The sequence below is a fragment of the Sciurus vulgaris genome (assembly GCF_902686455.1).
Source record: "Sciurus vulgaris genome assembly, chromosome: 3".
Classification (NCBI taxonomy): domain Eukaryota; kingdom Metazoa; phylum Chordata; class Mammalia; order Rodentia; family Sciuridae; genus Sciurus; species Sciurus vulgaris.
In genome coordinates this window covers 135252062-135263775 of record NC_136463.1, presented here as the reverse complement: position 1 = coordinate 135263775, position 11714 = coordinate 135252062, and the positions used below count along the sequence as shown (strand labels likewise).

At 35.4% G+C, this 11714-nt stretch overlaps 1 protein-coding gene across 2 annotated transcripts in view; it reads right to left on the bottom strand.

Moving 5' to 3' along the window:
* Positions 1-893: 893 nt before the first annotated feature.
* PPP1R1C (protein phosphatase 1 regulatory inhibitor subunit 1C) overlaps positions 894-11714 on the bottom strand; it is a 151356-nt gene continuing 140535 nt past the window's right edge. For both annotated transcript variants that reach the window (XM_079131255.1, XM_079131254.1), the window contains exon 5: positions 894-4995. In XM_079131255.1, coding sequence (XP_078987381.1) covers positions 4981-4995 — 15 coding nt within the window. In that variant the 3' untranslated portion in view covers positions 894-4980. The remainder of the gene's footprint in view (positions 4996-11714) is intronic.

The following is an 11714-nucleotide window of genomic DNA, read 5'->3' as shown; positions in this document are numbered from 1 at the left end:
GAGATAAGGAAAGGCCCTAAATTCTATTCATTTGCGAATGAATTATTGCTGGCTGTTCTAATATCCAAGCTCACTTTCACAATGAGAACCCTAATTTAGTTGGGATGTGGCAAAATACGGTTTAAAAATATTTACCAAACTCACTTGCATAAGGGCATGGCCCCTGACTCACTAGTAAAAGGTTTGGGGGAAAGTTTTGCTTCTTTGCTATAGAGTCTCTCTCTTTCTGTTTTGTTCTTTCTGCTCTCATCTCTTGGGGCGATGAGTTTACAACTCTGAGAGTGTTAAGGGAAATGAGGATTGCTAGTTGCTCCACTATTCCAGTCTAGGTATTTTATTGCATGACAGAAACAAACCTGAGAGTCATTGTTTACTGGTTTTTCTATTATTTGCTGAGCAATGCTTACCTGACACCATTTTGAACTTTTTTAGTGTACATATCTGTAGAAAATTTCTCTAGACCTCTGTTTTCCCACCTTTAAAATATAGAATGTAAAGCAGGACTTAGGGATGTTTTCCTGTGCAGGAAACTCTAATGCCTCTAGGCTGTCTCATTTCTGAAAAACAAAGCCAAGGTAACGTGCTCTGCAAAACTTCTGTTTGTTTCAATAAACTTCGCAGGGCATTTGATGGCTGTCTGCCTTTGTAAGTTAACACCTGTTCTGAAAAGGCATTTGCTGAATATTCCCTACTTTTCTGGTATTTTTAGAATTATAATATGGCAATGTAGTAGATTCCTGGGATTTGCTATGTTTGTTCCCTCAAATTAGTCTCATTGTCACTGCAAGTCAGAAAAGAGGTGGGTCAGGGCATATGAAGTAGCATTAGTACAGTAAGAAATAAAAATGAGGATGAGTTTAGTATATTTTTCATCTACTAAATTCAGATATATTTTTCATCTACTAAATTCAGATATATTTTTCTTGAATTCTCCAAATTTCTGTTTGCTCCTCTACCTATCTCTCTCCCATTCATCTCCCCATAGATCAAGTCATCTTCATCTGCATACACTAGATGGTTCAATATAATAAGAGAGAGGGCTGCTCCAGTGTCTGTGTTCACACAATGAAAGTCAAGGGGAGATCTATGGTTGAGCATAACCTCTTTACAAAACCAAGTCAGGCACTTTTGCTTTCTGTAGACGATTTCATTACATTTACACAACTTTGCAAAGAAGGAACTTGACCCTCATTACTCATCAAATTATGAGGGATGAATGCAAAGCTTATTACCTTAATTACTTAGAATATCATTTAAAAGTAAAGACCATACTCCAGCATTTTCCTTTAGTGAAAATCTTTAGCTTTTTCTCTGATATTTCGTTCTTTATGACAATATGAAAATAATTTCTTTAACACAGTCCACATTTCAACAACATATTTATTAATTAATATGCCTTCTGGGGCTTTGAGGATTGTTTGTTTGGAGTTAATATATAAAGGCATTTATTCCCATATCCCCTTTATTCATAGAAAGCAAATACTCAAAACTGCATATTGGCCTAAGCACTTCATGTTAGTAGACATGCTTTTCTTATTATGCATTCTGCTCTTAAACTGTTTGCTTTTCATTGTTAATGAAAAACATATAAAGACTTTATAAACTAATGCAATATGCATGGTTTATTTGTGAATTCATAAACCCATAATGCAATTAAATGAATTCTGTAGTACAATTAAGTTGTTTGCTATGATAACATACAAAACCAATGCTTCCAACAAGGTCATTTAATTGTATATTACTTTTGTGATTTGGGGATACTTCCTCTACTACAGTTATTATATATTTTTAATGGCTTAAAATATATTCACATTTTAAACTTGCCCCCATCCTAAGCAATAATAGCTACAAAATCATAGATTTGAAGTTGTTGACTATGTACTTTTATACATCTTATAATAATATGTAATTATAAAAATAAAAATAATTTGTTCTTGGTTAACCTAAATTATCTTATTTTCCACAATGTAGAAATCAAAGGCATATATTAAATTAAAATTAAAAGTGAATCGTAAAAATTTGCTTAAGAACAGAAATTTGTGTGAGATTTTTGTTTTTTATAAAGACCCTTATTTTGGACAACTTTGAGAAGAAAAAAGTATTACAACTTTATTGTCTAATAGGAAGAACTTCAGCAGAGACTCCTTCCCTGCCCCACCACATTCTTTGCCTCTTTCCTGTGTATATAAGCGTTTAAAAAAAAAAAAAGAAAAAGAAAATCTGTAGCACATCCACCTGATATAACCTCTCTTACATTCAGTATAAATGATTGAAGAGGATCCAAAAGTAAGTGACCAAGATGTTGAGAAAGTTTAGGAGGAAGCGATGAGATGTATGGAAGAAATGAGACCATTTAGGCAATGACTACAGAGCATTTCTCAATATGAAAGGCAGATACACTGGAAAGGAGTCGACATGATTCTGGTGTCTTCAGGGTGAGAGGTTGGAGAAGGAAAAGATGAGGATGCAGGAGAGGGGGAGAGTTTAGCAAAGAGGAAAGGAACTAGAGTTCTTAGCAAAGAGTAAGTGTTGTGATCTAATGGTGCAGGCATTAGACAGGATTGGACAGATGTTCTCTGAGGCCCTAACTCTAATAATAATAATAGACACCAATTATTAAATACTCACAAAGCTGGGCTAGGCATCTTATAGTCTTGTCTCTTAAATCTCATAAGGACACAGTAGGTTAGGCAAGACTGTGTCTATATTACAAATGAAGAAACTGAGTCAGAAATCTAGTGGAGGATGAACTTTAACTTTAATTCAAGTCAAAGTGACTCAAAGCCTATCCACTAAACATTTTATATTATAAATGTGGTCTGGGAAATACAAAGTTTTTGTTTTGTTTTTGTCAGAAAGTTTCTTCAGCCATCAGCCAAACTGAAGTCACATGTTGTCTTCTTAAAAATAAAAGTTATTACAAATTATAATTGTGTGGAAAGGAAACAAAGAACTCATTATCTGAGCAGTTTCATTCCATTTCTGAGAAAATCAACATATTTCCCAAGGAAAACTTAAGCTTTTAATTGCAATCCTTTTATGCTTTGAGAGTGGGGAATAGAATAGAAGAAACCAACGTATCCCAGGAAAAACTTATGCTTTTAATTTTAATCTCTTTATGTCCTGAGAATGGAGAACAGAATAGAAGGATCCAGAAGTCAAGCTGTTTATTTCTACAAATAGTGTTACAAAATCAGCAAAATCTTCAGTTTATTTTTATTTGCCTAAGTTCTTTTGGGGAAAAAAAAACATTTATAAAAGTGTCTATTCAAGGAAAGGGAGGGGTAATTTTTTTTTTTTTTTTAATCCAGGTTATCTCAAATACTTTCAAGGAGTGTCAGGATGTTTTCCAAACAAATAATTCAAAATCACTTAAAACAAATATGAACCTTAATCAGGTTTTAAGTAAAGAGAAACTTGGGAAATCAGGCAGTCATAGCAGGTGGCTTAGAAACTCCAAAATGTTTTGGGAAAAACTGGTTTAACAAAAAAAATGTGGGGTGGGGAGTAGAGAGAGAGGAAAAAGAAGAATGAGGGAAGAAGAGAAAGAGCAAGGAAGAGAGGGAGGAGAGTATTCATTCATAGTCATGCTATTACTTATCAGTGAGTTTTGCATTTATTTTCAAGGAAAATGCTATTTTTGCTGCATTGTATTAGAGCTTTGCACAAGTCTCTTCTTAATCATTATAAAGTTCATATTCAAACTTAAAAACAATTATTTTACTTCTTGACATCAAGATTTCACAGTGAATTTCCCCTTTTTTTTTTCCTATCTTAATTTCTCCTTTATTGATTTTTGAGATTTGTTTTATTTTCCTTCCATGAAGCATTTGAACCTCACTAATATCATCGCTGTAGGAACCAAACTGACATTCCTCTATCCCTGCTTAACTTTACATTCAAATATTAAGAATAATTGAAATTGTTCAAAAGTCCAGAACTTTGAGTTACAAAAAGTCACACTGTCCCATAAAACCTTACTTTATATAAATACCAGTTCTACACAAGAGGGATTATCTTTTCTTTATTTTCCTAACTCCCAGCAGAGTACCTTCCTAGGGATAAGCTCAGAAACAAACAGTTGTTGAACTAATAAGTGAGTGAGTGGATATATGGAAGAATTAATGGGATTTTGTATTTTATAATACAGAATATTTATTTAAATGCAATAGGAATTGGTCGTTGAAATTTCAAGTAATAGAAAGGGGCTAGAGGAGACTTGACATATTTCATTATAGACTTAATATTTTTCTCTTTTAGTACTCAGATAAAATGCTGGGAAATACATATCACACAGCTTAGAAAAGGAAAAGAATTCTACAGTTCTTCAACCATTAATGTGCTATTGGAAGGGAAAATATTTAGTATCTGATGTAGTATTTTGGATCAAGAAATCTGATATTTCTTAATCTTTTCAAAGTAAACTTTTTTCTGTTTTTTTTTACAGAAACATGATAAGCACAGAACTTAAAGACTCCATTAGACATTCTTCTTTAAGTTAACCCCACGCACACTCATGTCTAAGTGTATTTAATATTTATTTTTTACTCATAAAGTGATGTTATTTACACTTAACTTCGGAATGCAAATCATATCAGTAGGATACAAGGGGTCAAGCTCTGGCAGTTTTAAAGTTAGAACACTCCATATGTTCACAAGTTCCTCTGTAATTCAAAAGAAAAATCACTGTAAAATAAATGCTTGCTATTTAATAGTGATGTGAATCAACTTGTACTTGGTTCTAGAGTTCAGTTGTGGGGGCTTCCAGGTGGTGCATTTCTACTGTAGGATTTGCAGTGCAGAGCTGGAGGATGCTTCTGGAAGTCAAGCAGTGGTGTTCCATGGGATATCCAGAAAAGTTCCTAGTTTGGTTATTCCCCAGAAGCCTTCTTGCTGCAGACTGGTACTAATGGTCCCACTGCTCCTCTCTCTCACTTACACCCTCTTCTTCTTCAGGGAATGCTGATTCATTCTGGCCTTTCATATGCTTAACCCCTGAAATTATAAAAATAATGAAAAATTCAAGTGAAATTGATTTCTGTCAGATTCATGGTTTTGCCACAAGAGATGAAGAAAATGAGTGGAAAGTTTTCATTGGGATATATGTGTTTTTCGCTGAGACTCTCAACAATGTATTTCTATAGAAACCTTTTAATTCACTGAGCAATAAAAACACTCACAGCCAAATTTCCATTAGAGACAGACTATCTTTTATAATTAAATCTTCTCTCTTAGGGATTGCATCATAGCCTATTAAAACCCTGTTAACTAAAAATCTGCTCAGAGGCTCTTATTATAATTCTGATTTATCATTTAGTTCAAATATTGCTTTTGGCACCCCTGAACTTCATTACAAGGAGAACTATTGAAACTCCTTAAGAACAAAAGGGTGTGTGTGTGCCATTTCTGTAACTTGTAAACAAGAAAACAATCACAATATTGTTAGTCTTCTTTTGGAACCTGAACATACTCTTCTATTCAAAACTCTTCAATAATCGGACCTGTGGAGTGGAAAGAACATAGGCCTGCCATGCAAGGCTCAGATGATCTGGCCTCTCCCTACCTTTTGGGCCTCATTTTTCACCAGCTCTTCTTCCCACATTCATGATCATTTGTGCACTAACAATAATAACCTACTCTTCCCCATTCCATGACCACTCCAGACTCCCTCAAGTATCCCTGCTTTGCTCATCCTGTTCTCACTACCAAACATCTTCCTCCTTCCATGAACCTAATAATCTCTCACTTATCCTTCCAGTACCAGGGTACCTCCTCTGAAGACTACCCTGATTCCCCAGGTAGACTTAGTAGCTCTTTCTCATATCCCCCCACTGACCCTAGTCTCCTCCTGTTGCACCAGTTATCTTAAAGAACTCTATTCACATCTTTCTAATCAGAGCAACTCCTTGATGTCAGGGAACATGGAGTTTCACTTTGGAGTCCCAGGCACAGTGCCTACCACACAGAGGGTGTTCATTAATGTTTACTGCTCCAATGAGTGAATGAGTGAAAGAACAATAGGTATATACCTTTGTCAGTTCCACAATAATAATCTTTAGATGGTTTTCAAAATCAATTCAATTTGTGAGTATAAATCAGAAGACTGCTACAACATCCACAGTCTAAAAAATTAAACTTTCATTTTCCTTGGTCTCTTTCTGCTAACTCATCACACTAACTGATACTCTATGCATATAGGGATGTTTAAGGTGGAAACTTCTGTACCTTTTTTATACTTTAAAAAAATTGGTTTAGAAGTTTTTTTCTAAGTATTACTAAAACATACTCCAATTAGGACTGAAAAATGAAAGAAAGTTACTATTCATGCTTCCTATGAAACAGCAGCTCAAAAATGTGTGGATTGCATGTACTGTAGACAGCAAGCCTCAGAGTACTATTTGGCAAAGAATGACATACTTGGACTTGGTGGATTATCTTGCAAAAATATTTGATCAGTTGTAATAATATTTAAATACTTTAATTTCATCTGCAAATACAGATCACTTGAAATTCCTGTTGACCCAAGACTGTACAGATAAATCTGTTTTAAAGAACTGAAAGTTATTTCATAGTACTACAAATTTCATGGAAAAAAAGTACAAAAACTAAGGAAAAGAGAAGAGAACATCTGAACAGTCACTCTGCTGGAGTTTTCCATGCATGAATCCCTACACCTCACAATTTAGACTTAGAAAAGATGTGATTGGTCCAAGATCATAAGGCTAGTGTGGTGCTAAGAGGACACACTAGGCCTGTAGTCCCTCAGTGTTCACTGGATAAGTGGATGAACAAATGAGCCATGAGCTTCCAACATCAGGATACCCCCACTAATTTTCACCTTTAGCTTTTGGGATGCCAACCCATCATTCACTATCATTTACTCAGAGTTATTATAGGTTTAGAGTACCAATACTGACCCTGATCCAGAGGATCTTAGGACTCCTTCTGAAATAGTAATTATTCAGCAACCTGCCACTCTTTCCTGAGCTGAGGTTGACTGTGCTTCCCCACATTTGCAAGGTTCTACAGACTTCAGAGCTCATCCCTTTCACCTACAAGGTAACTAGAGAGTAACAAAGTTGCATTTGGTTTTCTTTACATGAGGGTTAATGATCTAATGCCAACATTGATTTGTCCAAATGAGGGGATTGAGTGCAAAAAAAATCCATAATTAAAATGTCCAACTAATTTAACAAACATTAACCAACTAACCAACCACTGTCTACACTTGAATATAGTAAGTCTACTTGCTTATTCTAATCCACATCATTTATTTTACAATTACAATGGTCACAAACTCATATGAGAAAACCATACATTTTTTAAAATAAAATTACTCACTTGGACATATTTTAGAATGTTCATTTCTTAGCCTTAGTCAAATGTAAAATGAATTACTTCCAGGTGAAAGTTTTGATGAAGTAGAAGCTAGTGACAAGGACCAAAAAAAGTTATGCTTACCAGAAATTCTTTGGTTTCAAAAACAGTTTAACATAATGCCATCTTTCAATTGAATAATGGAAAGCTGGTTAATTTGTGTTTTGAAATAGCCTGTAGGCCAATGTTTTTCTTTTCCTACCATTAATATTCATTTGGTCATAAATGAAATGATGCTAAAACAAAAGTCAACTGAGGACTACCTAATAATTTTTCTCCTCACCCTTTCCCCCATCCCCAAACACATGTTTACTTTATGCTTCAATTTTCTTTAAACTACCATTTGATGTTTGAGTAATTCTGGAGCTGGAGGAAAATAAATTGGTCTGGGGGTGTTGGCAAACTTCTTGGAGATTCCTCCTCTGCCAAATGTCAGCAAGCATGAGAAAAATCCTTCACCTGCACAGGGGCTGTGTCTTGGCATATTGCAAAGTTCCTCCCAGGGCAAGCGCAGACTCAGCCAGGGCTGCACACATGCAGGAGGCAAAGGAATCCCAGAAAACACAATGGAAATTATTTTCTCCATCCCAAATGAACATACAGGTAAAGGGCCCAAACTTAAGAACAGAAAACATTGTACCAATATGTAAAGAAATGAGGACAATAGAAGTGGAGGAAAAGAAAGTAGACAGAGAAAGAAGAAAGAGAAAAGAAATAAATGCCCCCAAGTAGAACATAAGCCTTATGCTCTTCTCTAGCCTGTAGATCAGGGGGTTATATGTGGAATGGATGAAGTCTTGAAGTAACAGTGTGAAGAATTCCAAATAATCTGTAAACAGAAACATATACTTAGCAACCCATAGATCAACAATTTTTACCAAATGATTTGGAGCCCAAGATGACAGGTTTATTACATTTGTAGATGACACAAAATTTGGGGGAAAAAAATGACATGATGAATGATGAAACTAGCATTTCTAATGGTTTCCAAGAGCAGGACAATGGCCTAAGTGGTGAAGGTAGAGGCCAATAGGGATTTTTGTTTTTTGAAAGGTGATTTGGCTTCTAAAAACCAGAATATGAGTGTAACCTGCATTAGCCATAGGTAGGGGTTTTGGGTGACCCAAGTTTCAATATGACCCTACAGAAGGTTCCTGATTCTAGGACCAGGTTGTTGATGTCATTGATGGCATTCCTAAAGCCAGAGTCAGCAGTTGGAGAAAGGGATTTTCTCACTAGCCTTGTGTCGACCACAACTTTTGCACAACATACTGCCTCGTTCTGGTCTCTACCTTGCAAGAGGACCATTGAGGAGAGTCGTAGGGATTAAAGTAGTTTCATGAAATCACTTTTCTAGAGGAATTGTAGATGAAACTAGAATATTTAGCAGAGCAAATTAAGAGTACACAAATGGTTTTTGAATTCCTAAACTATTGGGAAAAAAATAAAATTAATCTAGGTAACTCCTGAGAGATTAGAAACAGTGTCAATGAATGACATTTATGAAGTGGGAGGTAGATTATAGCTCAATAAAGAGAGGATAGCTTCTTAATTCTCTGTTTGCTCATCAGTAAACATGTGAGTGAGCTCTTCATCATTGTCTGAGTTCAAGTCAGAGCTGAACTTCCATCTCTGAGGCAGGTTATAGAAGGACTAACACCCTCACTGACCTGAGATGCAAAGGGAACATTTTGTACTAGTGAAAATTTGCTCTGCTTATAACATAAATTGAAAAAAATAATAATAATTACAAGTTCAAATGACATAATAGCCCAAATCCACATCTTAAAACTAATTCACATTGGAAGGAGTAGACATAAATGATTTTTTTTAAAGCACATACTTTAAACCTTAGAAATCATTTTAAAGTCCTCTAGGGAATCTATGGATGGATTTTGGAGAGCCTCTGACCCTCTCAGAGTTCTATTTATACTTGTACTTGTGCTTTATCAGGGAAAAAGGTCCACAGTTCTCAGCAAAATCTAGAGGTCTCTGATCTCCAAATACCCATGAATGTGAATGGTAGTTTAATCTCTTGTTAATGATAAAGGAATATTTCAGATGGTGAAGTGATTGGCTTAAATTTACATGGTAATTATTGGTTGAGCTGGAACACAAATATTGGGCCCTAACTTCTACTGGAGGCTCTTCGCCTATGTCACTAGAACTTAATCTTCCACTGTTATTGATCTTTTCCAAAGTTAGAATGTAGAGAAAAATACTGTGATTGAGGATCATGGGGCACTTTTAATTATCAAAAAACTTTCGATAGTGGCTTTAGGTAGTAAATTTTCAATCTTTTTGTTGTTATTGTTTTTAATAGAATTTAGAGTCAAAAAGATGTAGAATTTAACCCTGCCTGGGAACATTCCCATAATAGATTCAAATTACAAATAGTGTTTAGGTCATTAGAAAAGAGGCCACCTTTCTCTCTGCTGAGCCTATACCTGAAACTGGGCTCTGAAAGACCCAGGAAAAATAAAGTAGTCTGGTCTGTGGAGACAAGATATAGTAATCATCAAGCAAGATGAGTAAATAAAATAAAGGCCCATGTGTGTACTGAGTGTGAGAGAGACATGACTACAAATCAGATAGGGACAAGACCAAGGGAAAATGGTATGCATGAAAATGAGGTTAATTCAATGAAGAAGTGCTACGGACCAGAAGAAAACATAATGCATTAGCAGAGTTGCAATAAGGGAAAGAGCTCCAGCTTGGAGGATAGTAATTTGTGCAGCCATTTATTGAGCAATATGTTAGATTAAGGGAAACAACAAGCCTAATGTCTATGCAAATAGTATTTGCAAAATACATTGAACAGGCATTACTTTTCGGAAAGCCTATAATGAACAAAGGAATGAATTCAGTGGCCATGAAAAGATGACTTTCTAATGATTCCTTATGTATTAACCCCCTAGGTTTTATTTAAAAAATCATTCTAGATGCACTCAGGGAACATAATTTAATCTATAATACCGTACAGAATGACTCCTCAGTAAAGGCCCATATCTCTTAGATTAAAAAATGTGTTTTACAATTCCCAAAATGCCTTCATATGTACTCTATTTTTTAATCCTCTAGTCATTCATTTATAATGAGCAGCTGTACATTTGTACACCCAGGGGTCGCATAGTGACATATTGATTTCATTCCAAAGTGAGAAACCTATGTCCTGGACTCACTATAAATCTGGTCCTTTTGACTTTATTTGAAGTAAATTATGTGTTGACAGCATGGCTAATCTCTATTTTAATATGGTGATCAGTCAACTAATGCCATCTGCAAATCAGCAAATGATCACTCCTCTTAACTCCCAATTGCTACAGGAAGCCTTTTCTGCGGATTGTGTCCAGTACAATTCTCTCTTCATGTATGAGAATAGGACAACCTGGGTAATTGATATTTATAAATATTATATATTTTATGCACATTTTACCTATCATACATAATTTTTTTCCTACCAGGGATCAAACCCAGGGACACTTAATCACTGAGCTACATTTCCGACTTCCTTTTAAAAAAATTTTTTTAGACAGGGTCTCACTAAGTTTCTTAGGGCCTTGCTAAGTTGCTGAGGCTCTCTTTGAACTTGAGATCCTCCTGCCTAAGCCTCCAAGCCTCTAGGATTACAGACATGTGCCATTGTACATGTGGCAGTGATTTTTACCAAAGCCACTACCCAAGAGTGAAACCAAGACAAAAGGTTTAACACTAAATATTGAGAAGATAGAAGAGAAGTCACTGCTAAAAACTATTGTTAGAAGTGAAAATTCACATAATAATGAATAATCTAGCATCACTTATCAAAATCTTTACAATTACGTCTGAGGTTGGGACCAGGAAAGGATGTACATGTACACACACACATACACACACACATATACACACAGTTTAATTTTATGAGGATTCTGCTGTTCAGTCTGTATGGAAACTACTTTGATAGACCAAAGTCTGTTTGCCCTCCACAGTCAAGTGCCCTTCTAATATCCCCTTTTTTACAGAAGCTAATGCATTCCCCATGAATTTAGAAGTGGACTTAAATTTTTAATCCTACATATGATGGAGCTAAACAGTGTTAGGCAATTTCACTTTAGAAAAAGACAGAATGACTCCCCAGCCTGCAAGACTTGACTACAATTGATTGAACACAATAGCCTATGTAAAATTTTTTTTTAAATGCCTTGATCAATAGGAATCAGTGGTTAGCCTTGAGAGCACTATAAATAAAATAGCAAATGGAGAGTTGCATTTACAGCCACAGATGCAAACACCTGTATGTTTTAAGGGTCCCTAGGGAAGGACATCAGTCCTGGCATTAGAGAAGTTGCTGTCCTCAG